General features: G+C 44.1%; 1 protein-coding gene across 11 annotated transcripts in view; it reads left to right on the top strand.

Moving 5' to 3' along the window:
• The window catches only part of ABLIM2 (actin binding LIM protein family member 2), a 210111-nt gene that overhangs the window by 70513 nt on the left and 119276 nt on the right, over positions 1 to 20322 (top strand). For all 11 annotated transcript variants that reach the window (XM_045017868.1, XM_045017867.1, XM_045017869.1 and 8 more), the window contains exons 3-4: positions 6007 to 6190; positions 16609 to 16724. In XM_045017868.1, the coding sequence (XP_044873803.1) occupies positions 6007 to 6190; positions 16609 to 16724 (300 nt within the window). The remainder of the gene's footprint in view (positions 1 to 6006; positions 6191 to 16608; positions 16725 to 20322) is intronic.

Below are 20322 nucleotides of genomic sequence, written 5' to 3'. Positions count from 1 at the left end.
GTTTGAACCTTCATTATAGTAAATTAAACACATATAGAACAGCAGGTGGGATTTTCAAAAGAACTCAGAGTTGGGCCAGCTCTTCTCCCATTGGAGTCATTGGTGTAAAACTCACTGACTTTGTGGGAAGTAGTTAGGATAGTAGTGAGTTCTTTTGAATATGACACCCAGTATTGCTAAGTAATGATAACAGTTGGATGGAAATGCACAAATTCAAAGACATTAAAAGCTATTGCCGAACTAAGATAAGCTTTAAATACACAGGGCCAAACTTAGCCCTCAGTTAGATGTGTGCAATCCCACTAAAATTAGGTCTCTTGGTTCAGTTGAATCGTTCAAGTTCTGCTTTTGAGAGTCAGATTTTCCCATCAGCTAAGACCACTTTAGATTCTGTTGAATGCTTGTGAGTTGCTGCATACTTTAATCTTACTTGTCATATCTGTTCCATGTTGTACTGTAACATCTGAGTGGTTGTATTGTGATCCTCTGTGATTGTGTGAATTGCCATACTGAAGAGGGATATTAATTAGTGTGAAGAGCTGCTCTTCTACAGAAATCATTACACCGCTTCCGAAGGAGGAGACCCATCGATGCCAGAGATAGACAATGGAGAATTCTGCTTCTATACAGCTTAACGCTCTGCCTACATCAGGTTCCTCCTATCCCTGTATCTTGGGGCAGGGTGAGATTGGGTCTGAGGGGAAGGGGTATGATGGAGTGAAGAAAGAAGGCTATGAGAGAACTGCTCAACAAAAGCCACCACCTTCTCAGTAGATCCACTATTTGCAACTGTTTTCTGTGAATCATTGGCACAATGGACCATCTGTCATGTCAGTGTATAATTAGAGCGAGTCTTTAGTTTGCAGATCTTTTACTATGTTGTAACTGGGCACATGAAACTTCTTTCATGAAAAATTAAAACAAAGCCATTAAATGTTTTCCAAAAAGCCAATCTGTGGAATGATATATGACTGCAATATTTCTTTTTAAAGGCCAAAACTATCACTGGATGACAGAACTGTAAAATTCAGCACCTGGACATACAACACTTCGCTTTTAAATTCTTTTTAGCGCCTTTGTAAATTACAAATTGCCATTTTTTTTTGTTTCGGTTTTAAAGCAATAACTCAATTCTGAATGGAGGCCAAATTTTGATATTTTTTCCCCAGTGGGTTGTTGCAGCAACCTAGAATAGCCAGCATGCCTGTGCTCTGACTAGACTCTTTCCCAGCTTCCCTTCCAATAAACCCAATGTGCTGCATGGGAGGGGCTTGTGTAGGGTTATAACACTGTCTTTGAGCCACTGGGAAATCCCCTTTGTTCTGGGGGGAATCCCCAGTGGAGAGAGTGCCTGGTTTGCAGTGCCCTGCAATGGAGCCTGCCTACAAGGTATACAGGAAACCCTCAAATCAGCCCTCGTTTCACACTAGGGCATCTGAGTCTTAGACTCTTTGTGAATTTCACAAGACCTTCCTCAATCTCTAAAATAAGGTACTGAAGGAAGAGTGTATGGAGTCCAGCCTACTGTAGTTTCTTAATCTGAAAAGCCTGGTTCCAGAAGTGTTGCTTTCAGGGCAGCCTGGTGAATGCTCTGGAAACATCTGATGACCATGTGCAAGAACCAAGTTGAAGCAGCCAAAAAATGACACCAAGATTCAGAACAAAGTGATTTAAAACAATTCAGGTATTAAGAAAATGAAAATTTCTATTTGCTGATGGACTCGTAGTAACAGCAATACCATTGTCATGGCTATAAAACTAGCATGTGATGACCACAGCTGGTACAAATTTTTCATCAACATTTTGTTTGTTTTTGAGAAAAATGTTTTTTCAAATAACTCAAAATTTTCATGAAAAAATGTCTGTTTTCACTGAAACATGTCCTGGGGGGTTGACATTTAAAAACAGACCTTAGCTCAAGACTTTGAAAACTATTATTGTACATGTAAGTAACCAGCATTATAATAGAAATACTCAATGAGAACATAGCTGAAGAGTTGATCAAATCACAGAAAAGAAAGAAATATATAGACCACAAGTGACCAATCAATTTGTTCCAGAGCTAATTGATTCAGAACAAACTGTGCACTATGTAAACTAAAAATGTGCATATTTTAGCAGACACTTTCTCTTTGCTAGGGTATTAGATAGAAACTAGTAAAGCTGACAGGAAATAAATAGTTTTTTCCCATCCCTAAAACAGTAATTATTAGAATGAAGGACTTGAAATTTTATAAGTTCTCAGGGAGCAATTATTTTTTCAAAGCTGTTCTGGGTTTCCTTAATATTTTAATGTTTAACAAATTATGCCATTATGGAGGAAAATAATTACTTATCTTAATTAAAGACAAGATTTTTATTTTATTGTTAAATATTTGTTCTCTTTAAATAAGCAGAATTTGAGATTATTTTGTATAGATTATATATTGTTCTTCTAAGGAATTGAAAAGGAGTTTCTTTCCTCACTGCACCTAACTCTTCCCTCTCTGAAGCAGCACTAACTCCTGCTGAGTTTTTTCCATTTCTCATATGGTACAGCTAGAGTGGATGGGTAGATGGAGTGGGGACTCAACCAAGCAACAAAGAGATGGGAAGAGGGTCAGCAAAGCCTTCTGTCCAGATGTTCTGGGGAATTAACTCTTTCCTTCCCCAGAGTTTGGGAGTCACTCACTACTGCCTGCTCCTCCCAGTGCTGTTTGCACTGGAAGGTAGGTCTACATTCAGGGCCGGCTCTAGACGCCGGCTCTAGACCCCAGCGCGCCAAGCGCGCGCTTGGGGCGGCATGCCGCAGGGGGTGCTCTGCCTGTCGCCGGGAGAGCGGCAGGCGGCTCCAGTGGACCTCCTGCAGACGTGCCTGCGGAGGGTCTGGTGGTCCCGCGGCTTCAGTGGACCTCCCGCAGGCATGCCTACGGATGCTCCACCGGAGCCATGGGACCAGCGGACCCTCCGCAGGCACGTCTGCAGGAGGTCCACCGGAGCCGCGGGACCGGCAACCGCCAGCACGCCCCCTGCGGCGTGCTGCCGTGCTTGGGGCGGCGGAATTGCTAGAGCCGCCCCTGTCTACATTGTAATTAAAAACCTACAGCTGGCCTGTGCCAGCTGACTCAGGCTCACAGGGCTCTGCAAAATGGGAGGGTGCCAGAGCTCGGGCTGCAGCCCAAGCCAGAATGTCTACACTGCAGTTAAATGGCCCTGCATCCTAAGACCCATTAGCCTGTCAGTGTAGAAATCCCCTAAGAGGACGATTACCTTAAGACTCCAAGGTGTTTCCTGACTGTTTCCCCTCACCTCACACTGGCTGTGGGTTTCTCTTTGAGACGGAATATTTTAATCCTTAATCCAAAGGCCCACTGCTGCAGTCCCTCTGTGTGTGTGACTTCCATTGACCTCAGTTTAGAGTCCCATGCATCCTACAGTTACAGAATTGGATCCCAGGTCTCTTAAAACAAATAGCACTTTTGCAGAGTTGCTGAACTGTGTTTAATTTGTCCCTCTGTGATTATTCACAATGCGTAGAGTTCAGTGTTCGCAGCACAGAGTTGAGAATGAATATGGTATTGTATAACACATCTTGGGTTGTGAATAAGAAACTCTACAACACATCTGGGCAAACTTCTCAGAGCTATCAGACAAAAAATAGCAATTTAAAACAAACAAAAAAACCCCTAAGACACAGACAGATGGGGTAATTGTGCCTTTGTACTGTTAGCGAGCTGTGTTAACAGAGCACTTCTGTTCAAAGTGTAACCTTTCCTTGGTAGTTTTCATACCTATAATAGCAATTACTTGTGCTGTCTATTTTTTATATTCTAAATGTGGTTAAAATCTATTGATGATCTTATGGACTTTGGTCCAGTCACGTAGTGGCAAGTTTGAGTGAGACTGGAATAAAGGAATCTTCTACAAGGAAGATGAAGAAACTAATTACACACTTCACCTTCCTTCCTCATATGGTTATCACTGCAAGTTTAGACACTACTTGATATCTTCTAGCAATTTTAAAATGTAACATTAGTGTCATTAATTTTAAAAAAGTCCAGAACAGCAGGTCCTATTCTCACCTTTAAATCCGTATTTGATTTATGCTTTGGTCACGCTACTGTATACATAACAGAAAGTTGATGTCTAGCTAGCCATGTGCTATTGCTCAAAAAATATGTTCAGGAGGCATATATACCTCTGTATGAACTTAATAAAAGTTAGAATGAGGTTTTCATTGTTGATCTTAAGCGAGACAAAGAACAAGGCTAATGTAGATCAATCAACATACTATAAATGGTTACTTAAAAATTAAGCCGCTTTGGATAGCTCTGCTGTTAATATTACATGCACGCAACACAGTGAAGTTTACAAGCAACACCTGCACTTTCCTTGTGTGGGCTGTGGATGACTGGTAGCATTGCCTGGATGACACACTTACCTCTTCCATCCTCCTTACATCTCGAATTTCAACCTAATTTGACCTTGATCATTGTAGGTTACTGCAGGTACTGCTCCCAAAAGCACTTCTTCCAGAAGTGGAGTCAGAGCACTTGACAACAAGGATGTTGCGGTGACTAAGGATAGGTCTGACTGTCCTCCTAGCATAGGAACAAGTTTGAACATCTACCTTTTCTCTCAACCAAATCCAAGCCTCTTTGAAGGTTCAGAGCAGATAATCCTCACTCCCTGTGATTTCAAGCAGAGAGCTCTTGGCTCTCTCCTTCCCCTCCTCCCCTGTAATCTCAAAACATGATCCCGGCTCCGTCTCTGTTTGTACTGATGAACTGGAGGGAGCTCCTGAGGTGTGCACATGCCCTTTGTTAGCAGGACCAGCCTTTGGAGAATCTCAGCTTGTTTTGTTTTTTAGAATGCCAGTCTCTGATCCTTTTCCCATGCAGTCATAGCCTTAGAAATCTAAACTGATTGCTAGAGTCGCAAAGAACAAGTGGCTGGGCTCCACTTCTGCCACAGGCGGTTTGGGGAAGAGTGGTCCCTCCAGCGTACACGCTTTGTATGTAGTGTGTATTCGTTACATTGAGAATGTCTTCCCAAAACATCCTCGTGCTCACTCTCCCCAATGTCCTTACGCCGTCCTTGTGCACAGGAACATAGGAATTGCCACACCACAGCAGACCAGTAATCTATCAAGGTTGCTATTCTGTCTCCGTCATTTGCCAGCACTGGATGCCTCATAGGAATCCTGTAATGGGCAGTTATGGAATAAACAGGAAAAGTTTCTAATCCCTGTAGATTACGGACTGGTTTTTGCTTTTGAGAATGAGGGTTTAAATCCCTTCCTTTTTAAAATCTTGTTGAATGTAATGGTGGGTGTTGCATGTGGTGGTCAAGGTACATCTAACAGCATCCCAAAGTAGCCCCTCATCTAGGGACTTATGTCTCTGCACTCAGGCCATGTTTATGCTACAAAATTATGTTGACCTAATTTACGTCCGCATACAACCACTTGTGTGTGGGCACACTTGGCTCCTTGTGTCGGCAGTGCGTGTCCTCACCAAGAGTGCTTGCATCAATTGTATTGTCAGTGTGGGGCATTGTGGGAAGTCTCCTGAAAGTCAATAACAGTTGACGTAAACAATGCAGGACCTACCATGACTCAACGCCGCTTGGGGAGATGGTGATGCTAAATCGCATAGAGAGGCATTTATGTCAGCAGGAGCCAAATTTAAGTGAAGACACTTCCACAGTTAGGTCAATACAAGACAGCTTACGTTGACCTAACCCTGTAGTGTAGACCAGGCCTCAGACTCTCTGCTGTGATGTTAGTTTTTCTATATGGAATAAAACAAGCTTATTAATGTAGATCACTGATGAAAACCATAAGGGTAGCAACCTTCTGACTCATGGGTGTCTTGTGTTCAGGAGCCTCAAATATTAAGATGCCTGTGCTTGAAGATCTGCTATATATATTTAAAAATGTGCTGATCGTGAATGAAGATTCATCTTATTATTGATACAGCTCCACAATTTCAGTCCTCTAAATCTTTGCCATTTCTCTCCATGTAGCTTGTGGATGTGACCTGGCTCAAGGAGGATTTTTTGTGAGACAGGGAGACTACATCTGTACTTTGGACTATCAAAGACTCTATGGCACACGGTGCGTCAGCTGTGATGAATTCATTGAGGGGGAAGTGGTTTCAGCACTGGGGAAAACCTACCACCCGGCCTGTTTTGTGTGTGCTCTTTGCAGGTATGTTTTCCAAATAAAAATTTTATTTTTATCACTATAAAAAAGTCTGTTTCAAAAGAGACAAAAGCCAGGAATCCATGGGGAGGCCCATAAGCAAAACATCCTCCATAAGCTGTCAAGGAGGTGCCCTTCTTATTTGGTTCTACCATTCTGCCACCGTTTACATTTATGGTGTTTTGAACTGAAATAGTTCAGCCTTTCTATGCCATTTACTAGTGCTACTTAATAATTACGTAATTAATTATTGCAGTCAAAATTTTAATAGTGTTCACTAATCCCATGTGCCACAAACGGTGTGTCCAACTTTGAGATATCTTATTCCCCATTGCTGAGGTGCGGGGGATGCAGCTGCTTTTGTAGTCAGACCTATTTTCCCCAGACACCACTGCTCCCTGGCCTCTCTGGTGTCCACTTACTGCCCTAGAATGTCACTCTGCTGCAAACACAGTTAACAGACTGTGAAAATCAAGACATTAAAATGTATTTACAAAAGCAGATGAATACTCTCAGAAAACATGGAAATCAAAAATACACAGTGAAGTCTTAATCATGCACACATTTAAACATGGGAGTAACTTTAAAAATGTGGGGATATACCTGTGTGCAGAGAGCAAGCACTGGTCTGCGTACCACCATAACCTCCAAAACAGATGTTCAGTTGAACTCAAGTAGCAAAAAGGTCTACTGCTGGCCCTCGTCGCAGTAGTGAGTTTCACTCATGAGTTCCATTGAGTTCAATGGGACTATTCACATGCATGTATTTGCAGGATTGGGACCTAACCCTGTAAGTGAAGGGTTGTTTTTTTTAGGGGGTTGCTAGAGTAAGACTGATACTGAACTGTAGCTTGATTCCCTTTTGTGCAAATACCTATATGTCAGTGGTTTAAGACTTTAGTGAGAACTTGTAAGAAATACAGTTTTATAATAACAATTCAAAGTAAATGGAAATGCAATATTATTTTTTACAACTAATTATGAACATTTACTGATAAGATAAAAACAGAGAAAGCCTTATATTAAAATCAGACCCAAAAGCAATAATATCAACCCAGATATAACTGAGCGGACCGATTAAGGCGAAGTCACTCTTAAAACCCTTGTTCCATTTAATCCTGCCTCTTCAGATTTTTCTCATTTATCCCAAAACATATTCTCGTTGGAGACTGTAAATAAAGAGGACTAAAGGGAAAAAGAAAAAAAACCTCAGAAAAACTTAGAAAGAAAAAAATAGTATCTCCACTCTATTATCAGTAACATAAATTACAAGTTCAAAGGGTGGATGGAGGATATCACACATTTGCCCTGAGCCTTCTCAGTCTACACATACATGAATGGCTCCATCTATAAACAATCCTACTAGATACTAAATTTCTGGTGCCTTTCTTCTTGCCACCGGTGTTGTTCAGACCGAGAGTCAATTAAGAGAAGAAAAACTCCTTGAGATTATTTTCTCACGAAGTAGGATTGACGCATCAATTAGGATTTCGTTAGGTTTTATAATTGAAACCTAAATTATTTACCAAGCTGTAATTAGCCCTTTATTGCAGTCTGGATGTTTACGGGTCCCGCTGAAACAATGCCCTGAAAGTTCAGAATAAGCTTCTAGGATGGTTAAACTACTTAACTTCTTGCTCCCTAACAAAGCAAACTGAGAAAACCATAGATATAATCTGCCACACAGATTACTATCAAATGCAGACATACAAAAGCTGAATTGCTCTTTAAAACTTCAGATCCCTAAACAACAGTACTTCACCCAAATACATTCTGTCGACCTCGGTTCTTCATCTAGAACACCAAATGGTTGGATTAAAAAGGAGTCAAGGCAAAACCTGTATTCGGCCGGGCGAGCCTCCCAACTGCTGCTGTCTCAACAACAGCACAAGCTTGCTGTAGTCTCTTCCGCGAGGGTGGCATTCCACCTCATATTGCCTCCATCCACTTCAACCCTCCAAGTTAGAAGCAGGAATCAATTAGCCTCCACCAGCAAGGTTCTAGCATCTGCTCATGGGCGCCAACTTATATGGGCTCCTGGGGCTAAAGCCCCAGGAATATTCACAGTCAGGTGCTCTGCTCCACCAATATTTGGAGCTAGGTTTCGCCCCTTTAAATCCCAGCGGCAGCCGGGAATTAAAAGGCTCTGGGTTGCCCGGAGCTGCGGGGAGCCCAGAGCCCTTTAAATCCCAGCCGCAGCCGGGAATCAGAGGGCTCTGGGTTGGCAGCCCTCCCCTCCCCTGCCCCTACTTGTAGGAGACACGAAGGGGACTTCCGGCCAGGAGACGGACATCACTCACCTTAGCAGCTGCTGGGGCTTCCGTGAGTGTTTGACCCTATGATTCCTCCCCTGCCCCAGCCCCCACTCCTGCCCAATGCTGGGGAAGGGGCAGCCCCATGCCATCCCCTCCCACCGTCCCCCAGTGAAGCTATGGTGAGGGGCAGCAGGCTGCACAGGGGAGGCAGGAAGCCACATGTGAAGGCAATGCCTCTCCCCCAGCACCCATCAACCCACCCGCCACAGGAGGGATGGGAGAGGGAGGCTTCCTAGATCTGAGCAGCTGGGGCTTGGGTGAATTTTATGACACCCTGCTCCCCCGCCCCATAGCCACCACCCTGCAGACCCCACTTCTGCCCCATGCTGGGCAAGGGGCAGCCCCATCCCCCATCCACAGTGAAGTTATGGTGAGGGGCAGCAACACGGAAGGCCACCTGTGATGGCAACCCCCCCCCCAGTACCCATCATAGGGGAGGGGAGTGAGCTTTCTGGACCTGAGAGGGGCCCTAGGAGAATGTGCAGTGACTGTGGTGCAGAGTGAGTGTGCTGTGGGGGGCTGGGGGGGAGAGGAGGGGTCCCTCCCCTGGAGCTTGCTGCTGCCAGTGGTGGTGATGGGGAGTCCTCTCTGGCCCTAGCCCTGGGGCAGCCTGTCTGCACCCCAAGTTCCTCATCCTCAGCCCTGCCCCACCCCAAAGCCTGCACCCCCAGCACCGAGCACGATCCTGCACTGTGAACCCCTCATCCCCAGCCCCACCCCAGAACCCTCACCTGAGGGGAAAAACATGCAACTTAAATTTGGTGGTCAGTTTGGAGTATCATTTTGTTTAGCATGATACTTGACTATTTTACACCCCTTTAAAGTATATAACTAGTCGTATACAGGTGTTACAAAGTGGGAATGTTTTCTCTGAATACTGTGCGGGTGCTTCAGTTTCCTCTCTGCATTTCTCAAGGATCTAGATGGTAGGATAAGGGGGTGTGATTGTTGTAGAGCCCTAGAGGGATAGTGTGAGCTGTCTGCACAGAGAATGGCTGAAACCCTGTCTCCTGGTAACTGATGGCCTGGGCCACTCTCCTGCAAGATGCCAACTGAAAGTGTTGGAGAACAGAGAGATCGGGTGGCCTCCTAATGCCTGGAAAAGAGACCAAGGCAGAGGATCAAGTGTCAGTGCCTGTGCGGACTTCTGGGAAGTGCATGGTGTGGAAGGGGATGCTGTGATGCTTTGGAACAACTCCATACAAAGCCAGTCAGGACTCTGGGGGAGCCTCCTCTCTCTGAGCAGACTGTCTCCAGGGCAAGAAGCTTCATCTTCCTGGGTCTGACCTCGGAGCATTCAGCCCTTCCACACCATGCACTTTCCACAGCGAGTCTGCCCAGGCGGGTCCTGGGGCAACCAGAGGTCCCTGCACCCCAACTCCGTAGTCAGATGTGACTCTCAGCCAGACAGTAAAACAGAAGGTTTATTAGATGATGGGAACACAGTTTAAACAGAGCTTGTTGGTACAAAAAACAGAACCCCTCTGTCAGGTCCATCTTGGGGGGTGGGGAGCCCAGAACCAAGTTCTGGGTCTCTCCCCATTTCCCTAGCCAGCTCCAAACTGACACTCCCTCCTCTGGCCTCTGTGCCTCTTCGAGACAAGGAGGCCACCTGATCTCTTTGTCCCCAACACCTTCAGTTGGCATCTTGCAGGGGAAACTGAGGCACCCACTCAGTATTCAGAGAAAATATTAAGAACATTCCCACTTCATCACAACAGGTGCAACAAAATATAATACTGTATATTGAAGTAGGCAAGTGCTGCTTCTGACTTTCCACTTTTAATTGACCCTTGTAATCTTGTGGCACTGACGCGTTGTAGCTTCATTTTATATCGGCTTACAAGGCAGGAGCGGGGGGGGGGGGCACCACCATTTTGGGCCCCACCAAAAATTATACAAACCTGCCGCCTATGCATCTGCTTATCATGTGGGTCAACAGAAGAACCCTGTCATCCTGTTATATTAGAAATACCAGGCCAGATCCTCAGCTGGTGTAAATCAGCACAGCTCCATATGGCCCAGTCTTTGCAAACAAGGCATGCTTTATACTTCCTGTAAGAAAGAGTGTCTTTATCCAAACACCGTGAAACGTTCTTCGTTAATATTTGGTTTTGTACTAAAGCTCAGTGAAAGTAATATGAAGTAGGCAATATGTATGGTATATTCAAGTAAAGATGGGTTTTGCTGTCAAAGAAAATGACTGAAAATAGAATCATTTTTCAGAAATTAAACAAGTTGTTTCAGGGCTAGGATTTTAAAGTCATCTTTACCTTCAGAAAATCAAATCTCTTTTTTAGAAGTCTGATTTTGAGGGCACTCTGTACTCATACAAGATGTGTTCAGCACATTCCAGGATTAGTCATCAAATAAACAGCTTTATAATCTGTGCTCTCTGTAACTGCTATAGTGACACATTATATTGTTTTAATTGTTAATACATTGAATAGCAAATCCAGTGATTTTTGAACCACAGTTCTAATAGTGACACTTGCAACAGTGCTTTCTCAGCTTCAGAAAAGACAAGATTATAATAGCAAGAGGTGGGATGTGGAAGTGTGCTTTCTCTCAAATAGTGAAAGCAGTCAGAAAACCAAAGAAGATATAGTAAATTAGAGCAAGAAAAACAAAAAGCAACAGGCAAAAAAATGTGGTCATATACTTTTTCTGGCCCTGTTGACAATGCTGCTATTGGAATATCTTGTCACTGAATGTCCCAGAACAGGGCCTGGATTATCCGTTGCTCTCCATCTTTGTACTGATAAGCCTTGGCTTCTCTATGAAGTAGGCATGTCAGTAAACCAAGTCTTTCATGAGGTATCCAACTGGGATTAGTATGTCACTCGCATGGAGTACTGGTACTTCAGTGAGTGGAATAAAATGAAGTAACAAATATTGTATATGTGAAACGTGAGAATTAAACCTGAAATAGTGCAGTAGGTAGTACATTGGCATTTTAGGGCTAAGGGGACTTTAGAGGTTGTAGATTTTTTCCTCCAGGCTCAGGTTTTTTACTTGGTCCTGCCATAATGCAGGGGACCAGGATTGATGACTTCTCAAGATCTCTTCCAGCCCTACATTTCTATGATTCTATGAAATACAGTATAATGGCATTAATGTATCGCATCATTGTTTCCTTCTATCTTGCTCTGACCACGTGGCTCTTAATTACACAAATGCAGGTTCTAAATTGCATATTTGCTCTGACTGCAAAAAGTTACGGCTTATGCTATTGCTCTCCCAGCCCTGTTTATAGCCCGGTCCAATTATTCCCTGCTGATGTTATTGCCTATAACTAGGAATGAATGGAAGAGTAATAGAATAAACTCAAACATTTGCAGAGGAACTGATTCCACTGGTATCTGAGCAGCTTTATTTTTATGGCTGCTGTGATAAATATATCTGGCTCTAATCAGTAGCTCTCAAAGAACTTTACAATCTTTTAAGGTATTTATCCTCTCAACCACCCATGTGAGCTTGGGAAATACTGTTATTCCCATTTCACAGATGGGGAACTGAGGCACAGGGAGGCTAAGTGAATTTTTCAAGATTGCACAGGAAGTCTGCGGTGGAGCAGGGACTTGAACCCAAGTCCTAAGCTAGTGCCCTAAACACTGGCCCATCATTCTTCTCATTAGAAGGGGCTGTGGCCCATAGAAGCTCCCAGGGCATTTCTCCTGAGGGGAGGGGGCAGGGCATCAAGCTGTTAACAGTCCATAGTAAAAGCTATGTTATCTGTGCTGCTAGAGGCTGAGATTTAGTGGAGCCATTCAAAAGATTGCTGTGGAGCAGGGCTGTGAGACAGAGCATTGAGAGCCAATTCTTTTTTATGGGACCAAGAGACCATCAGAGGTTTGACATAAAAACTGAAGCTATCTGGAGCATAAAAAGTGCTCATTGTGCCCAAATCCTACTGAATCATTTCGGAAGCTCCCAGCTGCTGAGCACTTTTACAAATCTTGCCTCTTAATTTGGGTGTCTGCATAGACACTGTTGGATGCACGCTTAGAAAATCTGGCCACTAGTTTTTGTATGGGCATTGCCCATATTTCTGATTGAAATAAAGATTTTTCTGGAGTTCATGAAGAAATGGACTTGTGTATTTGGTGTGTGTAGTGAAACACCCAGATATTTAATAAGCTTCCCTATAAACTAAGCATGTGGTACATGTTAAGAAATAAATATTGTTTGCTGTGCCTCTTGGGGAGAAGCAAACATCTTGACAGTCTCTGTAACTTGCATTAACTGCATATCCCTAGGTACTAAATATGCACAGCCACAAGCAGGGGCAGCTCCAGGCCCCAGCACGCCAAGTGCATGCTTGGGGCGGCATGCCGCGGGGGGTGCTCTGCCGGTCGCCGGGAGGGCGGCATCCCGCGGCTTCGGTGGAGCCGCGGGACCAGCGGACCCTCCACAGCCACGCCTGCGGGAGGTCCACCGAAGCCGCGGGTCCGGCGACCGGCAGAGCGCCCCCCGCGGCATGCCGCCGTGCTTGGGGTGGCGAAATGGCTAGAGCCGCCCATAGCCATAAGTGGCTTGATGCTTAGGGGTCAGCTTCAGTGCCAGACACTAGCAGTGCCCTGCCAATGGGGGAACTATGGCTCCTTTAATTCTGAGGTCAGACTAGGTGATCATGTTGGTCCCTTCTGACTTATAATCTATGAATATCTGAATACCTGGTGCATCCTGTGTCAGGCAGTCTTGTCTGAATTCTCATAGTTCCTTTCAATATGCCTGTCTAGGACTTTAAGTACAGAAGCCTGTAGCAAGCAGTGTTTGCCCCATTCGTCTCCAGTATTCAATTCCCTGGGCCAAATTCTGCCCTGACTTACATCCTGTGCAACAGCTTTCATGTCTGTGTGGTTGTACAAGGTATAAATCAGCACAGGATTTGACCCCTGGAGTCTTACTTAGTATTAAGCCTCAATCAGAAAAGTACAGTGAGCAATGCTTGAGTTTGTGTTGAGGGGGAAAATAGAATAACCTATGAAGTTTGTTTAAAACCAAAATCCACTGGTAAGGAAAGTGACAGTGATAAAATATGCTAATAAAAGACACTGCAACTCATCTCAGAGAGTTGCATGGAACGAATCATTGTCTTAAAAATACTTCTAACCCTTTGCCCCACCATGAAATCACACTGAATGCTTAAGTGCTAGTAACTAATTAAATCCTGTAGCCAAAGGCATTTGGTAGGTAAGAGTTTGTGTGGAACTGTCAAGAAAAGCATATCTGCATTTGTGCATAACCTACAGTTGTCATGTTCCGGACTTCAAGCTAAAGAGCTCAAAACCTGAAACCTTGCTAACTGTCCTTTATCTCTTTCTCATGAACTATCATGCTTGCTTGCTTGTGAATCCATGAGCCTAGTTGCTTGTGAAAGAAAAAAGATAGTCAGGTATTACAAGGATACTGTCAAAGATGGTAGCTATTAAATTTGGGCTCCAATTCAGCACGGTACATAAGCAAATGCCCAAGTTTAAGCAAGTGAGTTTTGTCCCATTGAAGGCAAGAGCCTTACTGAATCAGGGCCTTGCTGCCCACCTTTTGCCCTCTATATATATTTGCAAACTCCTTTTTATGTCTTCTCTCAACTTTCAAACAATTTTGAAGGGTTGTTTTTTTTATGGCAAGAAAATGGCCTTTTGTATCTTTGTCAAAGTCCTACTGAACTTCGTTGTTTCCTGCTTTTCAACCCCACCCTTTTAGTCCCGTTGCTTGTCTACCATTCTTTGGCTCTGAAGAAATGAATGAAACTTCTTTTGGAGATTGTCCTCACCCCCCTTTAAAGGAAGACTGCTGTCATTAGTTACTGCACTTTAGAAAGTTTATAAATATTTACTAAATTAGAATGTATATGGAGTGGTTCTTTGTAGGAATTTTTCAAACCAGTTTATTTGTTATAAATGCCTACTACTACCTCCATAACTGTAACTGGTGCTCATGCCATTCAGAGAGACCTGCCATTTTACTGATATTCCCCAACAGAAAGTTCAGTTGGATGATCTAGCTTTGTTTGTGGTATTAAATTATGATCTCCTTAAGTCGATGGCAAAGCTCCCATTGACTCCAATGGGGCCATGATGTTGCCCAGAAAATGTAGCTGTTCATATGAATGCAAGAATAAGACAGAAGATTTTTAGTGTAATTGTAAAATAGGTTCTGTTATCTGTTTTTGTTTGTAAGGGTCGGGGGTTAATTTGGAGCAGATTACCGAGGGCTGTAATAAATTCTCCTTAACTCAGAGTCTATAAATCAAGCATGGATGTCTTCCTAAACAATGTGCTGTACCTCAACTAGAAGTTTTGTTGTTTTTTTTTTAATTGGAGATATACCAATCTCCTAGAACTGGAAGGGACCTTGAAAGGTCATTGAGTCCAGCCCCCTGCCTTCATTAGCAGGACCAGTTTTTGCCCCAGATCCCTAAGTGGTCTCCTCAAGGATTGAACTCACAACCCTGGGTTTAGCAGGCCAATGCTCAAACCACTGAGCTATCCCTCCCCAACTTCTGCATCAAGTTAGTGAGCTTGATGCAGAAAATGCTGGGTGAAATTCTTTCATCATCGTTTTACAGGACATTTAATTAGATGATCAACATCCTGACTTGTGGCCTTAATGTCTGCTATTTTATTAAAATTATTAAATTATATAGTGGATTTCACATTTACAATGGTAATGCAGCACAGTATTTGAATTAAAGTAAGGTATATCATTTTACAATTAAGATAGCACCTGTTTTGTTATTAGTCATTCCTTTGCATTATATGTAAAACATGAAGATGTGGCTAGTGATTTCTCTTCCTATTAGATGTACTGTTTACAATATTTTCTTATTATTTCATATTGGTATTGCAGCAGGTCTTAGGAACCCCAGCTAAGATCATAGCCCCATTATATTATTCATACTATACAAACACATAGTAAGAAATATTCCCTGCTCCCCAAGAAGGTTTTTTTAATACTACTCTGGAAGCAAAAGAATCTGTCTACTGTACTTAGCAAAGAGTGTATATAAAGCCTTTATATGGAGGGAAAAAAATCTCAAACGAGAGCCTTTATATAATGTTTCATAATTTGGGGAAAAAAATGGGAGTGGTGGTGAATATAATGCAGAATTTTCTTAATTATATTTCAGTGACATACACCTCCCAGATGGAATTCACCACTGGGCAGAAGGCATGCATTATGCCAATGCACCACTTAATACCCACTTAAGCCATATTTTAATGTTTCATTTGGGATTTAGTGGTACGTAGGCCTTGTACAAGGTGAATTTCATCCTGATAGAAATGTGTTATAAACCCTCTTCATCCTTCCCTGCAGGATAAAGTGATTTGCCCAGCTCTTCCTCCCCAAACAAACCTCTCTAGTTTCTGTGCACAAGCAATATCTAACAAGGATAGCCTTTTAGCTGAGAGGATGTTAATAGGTGGAATCATTTAATTAAACGTAAAGAGAGCTCTAGTTCAATGGAAAAAGCAACTTTATGTAGTTGTCTCCGGTTCGATAATTGTGGTCTGTTTCCTCCAAGGAGTATTTGCAAGCATTTGATTTCTGAATAAATGGATTAAGCGGAGAACTTTGATATGTTAACAGCTGATCAGGATTATATTTTTCAAAAGTGTTTTTCAAAAAGAAAACTCATAGCTCTCTTGCAACATTTTAACAGCCTGGTATAGTCTCTGCAACAGCAATAACACTTGTATATATTCATTAAAAACAAATGATTCTAGCTCCCTCTCAATTCCAAGACTGATATTGGTGGTTATCAGTCACCAGTCACCATGTTTCCAGGAAACACTGGACTTGCCTTGGCTTTTGAGTATTTTCTCCAGTCATTGGCAAGTTTTCTCTGAGTAGCTTTAACTTACGCATCGAAGTTGCCAGTTTGCTCCTTACCTTTGATATTTTAGCCTCCCAGTGACTGATGATTGGATGCGTGAATGAAAAGAATGCATGCATGAAAAGGCTAAGTAACACACACACACAGCTCCCTCCCCCGCCGCCCCCCCCCCCCAATGATCAGTTCCTGTATGGAAAGTGATATCTGACTTCAGTAAGGGAAGTGAGGATTTTCTGTTTGTCATGTTTTCATTTTTCCTGCTGCAGGTTGCCTTTTCCTCCTGGGGACCGGGTGACTTTCAATGGGAAAGAGTGTGTCTGCCAGAAGTGTTCACTGCCCCCTGCTGGCAGCAATAGCACTTTCTCCATCCAGGCCCTGCGAAGTAAGTAGGTCTTTTAAAAAAATCTATTTGTAGTTCATTGAATAAAGCCGTGTGACTGTGTGTGATTCCCGTAACTTACAGCCTGTAAGGAGTTACAAGTAGGAATCTGCCCTGGGAAGGAGCTATAAAAGCGAAAGGGAAACTGCCATACTGGTGGATACCTAGGGAAAGGGCTTATTGTATCCCCTCCCCAGCATGGCCAGTTGCAGGATATTATGCAGATCTCAACTAACTTGATGTCTGTAAATGCTACAGGCCAGCCAGCAGTCCGGAGCCTTCCATGCTGGTTATTTGTGAACCCTTAATTATCTCGCTGTCTTATGCAATTGGAAATTTTGCCAAATCCTGCCTCAGTAACATTTACCTGATTTTGCCCACTGTGGTTATTTCTGTATTGTTTGAAAGGGCACAGACCACCAAAGCATATTCTCTTTTAATATTAAATCTTCCCTATTAAATTGCCTTTGTATTTTGATTTTTCTCAATGTTTTTGCCCAGGGCTGACCCTCTGAGTACTATGTACGTGGCGTGGATGTATGATTGCAGTAAAATACTGCTGTTTTCAGATCTTTTCATTTCCTTTTCCTTTATGACCATTTATCTTTATGTAAAGCATATTTCATATGCTGCTGTCAAATTACCCTCAAAACCATAGTTTAATAGGTGACATACGGTAGATGCAGTTGCATAAACTTGCATCGCTTACTGCTTTTTTGTTTTTTTGCTTTTTCATTTACCACAAATACTGTAGCATTTTACTGAGCAGTGATATCAGCTGAACACAGTGTGCTGAGCAACTTTTACTCAGGATGCTGTGATTCCCAGCAAACCTCCTTGGCAATATATTCTGGGCCAGACCCTCTGCTTGCAGAAATCAGCACAGGTGCCATTGATTTCAATGGAATTTTCTGCTTGTAGAAACTTGGCCAAAGGGATGTCAACCATTACTCTGAGTACTTTTCCAGATCCATATGTGGACAGTGGTGCTCTCCCCCTGCTCCAAATAAAATCTACTCAGGCTGTGTGAAGTCAAATTTACCCCCTTTCCTGCTGTTTGGCTTTACTGGTAACTCAAATAATAACAGAACATAAACTTTAGCCAAAGCTTATTCCCCAGGCCTGGCTGTTCCATAAACTGAGTGTTTTACAGTAATTGTTGAGGTTTAGGACTGTGCTGTACCCTTTGACGTCCATGGACTCTAGGAGCACATCCCCAGGGGAAAATTTGGCCTTTAAAAACAAAAGTGTCCTTTCCTTGACTATATCCTCAAATACGTGCAAGTATTAAATATCCAAATATAGGCCTGAGCCAGCTCCCATTAAAGTCAATGGGAGTCTTTCCACTGACTTGACTTTGGGAGTTGGATCAGGCCCTATATGTTCAAATTTTCAGACATTCTCTATCACAGGGAGTCAGGGCCGCCCAGAGGATTCCGGGGGCCCGGGGTCTTCGGCGGCGGGGGGCCCTTCCGTTCCGGGACCCGCCACCAAAGTGCCCCGAAAACCCGCGGCGGGAGCCCCCCGCCACCGAATTACCGCCGAAGCGCAGCCCGGTCTTCGGCGGTAATTCGGTGGCCGGGGGGGGTCCCCGCCGCGGGCCTTCCGGGCCCTTAGGCGGCGGGTCCCGGAACAGAAGGGGCCCCCCGCCGCCGAAGACCGGGCTGCGCTTCGGCGGCGGCGGGTCCCGCTCCCCCCCCGCCCCCGGTCCCGGCCCCGCCCCCGGCGGGTCCCGCTCCTCCCCCCCGGCCCCAGCCCCAGCCCCAGCCTCTTACCGAGCGCGTCTCCGGCGGGGCCTGAGCTCCGTCCCGCTCAGAGCCGCGTGGTGAGGGGGCGGGGCTGTGAGCTCCACGCCGAGCGGAGGCAGCTGCCCCGCCCCCTCCCCACGCCGCTCTGAGCGGGGTGGGGCTCAGGCCCCGTTGGAGCTCCCAGCCCCGCCCCCTCACCACGCGTCTCTGAGCGGGGCGGGGCTCAGGGGCCCCGCTGGAGACGCTGAGGCTCCAGGAGAGGGGCGGAGGCGGGAGCCTCCGCTCTTCTCTTGGGGGCCCCTGCGGAGCCCGGGGCCCGGGGCAAATTGCCCCCTTTGCCCCCCCCTCTGGGCGGCCCTGCAGGGAGTTGGTCTTAGACCCCAGTGGATACTGTGAGGACAGGGATCAGATGATATCTTGAAGATCACCTGGTCTTCATAAGAGCCAGTAAGTACATTAGCTGTTAGTGAGAGATGCAGGGAATAGTAAGGCTCCTGCAGGAGTCCCTGGATCAGGAGACAGAACCCATTTCATATGTGACTCTCAGGTACATGGCTTCTGGAGTGACACCTTCAGGGAGCAGGCTAGGATGGAATGTAAGAACTGCAGGGAATAGACAGGATCCTGCAGAAGACCCTGGGTCAGGGGAAAAAACATGACTGTTTTATTTAAAGAAATAAAACTGAAGCTCTGAAGGAAAGCAACTGAAATCCTGTGGCTGGAGAATGTTCTTCGGGGCACAAGTTGGTGAGGTAGCCTGCTGGTTTCCATTGCCTCTCACAAGATCTATTACACACTAGTCATTTTGAGAGTAACAAAATTGGAAAGAAACAACCCTGGAAAACAACAAAAGCTTGAAAGTTTTATAATCCCATGTGTTACTTTGTTATCCTCCACTTCATCTTATAGCTCATAATGTAGGGAAATACAATCTAGATGGAGCTACTATAAGGTAGGTGCATAACTGGTTGAAAACCATTCCCAGAGAGTAGTTATCAGTGGTTCACAGTCAAGCTGAAAGGGCATATTAGTGGGGTCCCATACGGATCAGTTCTGAGTTGGGTTCTGTTCAATATCTTCATCAATGATTTAGATAATGGCATAGAGAGTACACTTATAAAGTTTGTGGACAATAGCTAGCTGGGAGGTGTTGCAAGTGCTTTGGAGAATAGTATTAAAATTCAAACTGATCTGGATGCTCTGAAGAAAATAAGATGAAATTCAGTAAGAACAAATACAAAGTACTCCACTTAGGAAAAAACAATCAGTTGCACACATACAAAATGGGAAATGACTGCCTAGGAAGGAGTACTGTGGAAAGGGATCTGGGGGTCACAGTGGATCACAAGCTAAATATGAGTCAACAGTGTAACACTGTTACAAAACAAGAAAACATAATTCTGAGATGTATTAGTATGAGTGTTGTAAGCAAGACATGAGAAGTAATTCTACCATTCTACTTCACGCTGATTAGGCCTCAAGTGGAGTATTGTGTCCAGTTCTGGGCACCACATTTCAGGAAGGATGTGGACAAATTGGAGAAAGTCCAGAGAAGAGCAACAAAAATGATTAAAGGTCTAGAAAACATGCCCTGTGAGGGAAGATTGAAAAACTGGGTTTGTTTAGTCTGGAGAAAAGACGACTGAGAGGAGACATAACAGTTTTCAAGTACATAAAAGGTTGTTACAACCAGGAGGAGAGAAAAATTGTTCTTAACCTCTGAAGATAGGACAAGAAGCAGTGGGCTTAAATTGCAGCAAGGACAGTTAAGTTGAACATTAGGAAAAACTTCCTAACTGTCAGGGTGGTTAAGCATTGGAATAAATTGTGGAATCTGCATCATTGGAAATTTT

The sequence above is a fragment of the Mauremys mutica genome, chromosome 5, assembly GCF_020497125.1.
Source record: "Mauremys mutica isolate MM-2020 ecotype Southern chromosome 5, ASM2049712v1, whole genome shotgun sequence".
Taxonomy (NCBI): domain Eukaryota; kingdom Metazoa; phylum Chordata; order Testudines; family Geoemydidae; genus Mauremys; species Mauremys mutica.
The sequence above is the reverse complement of the archived record's forward strand: the minus strand, read 5'-3'. Positions and strand labels throughout refer to the sequence as shown.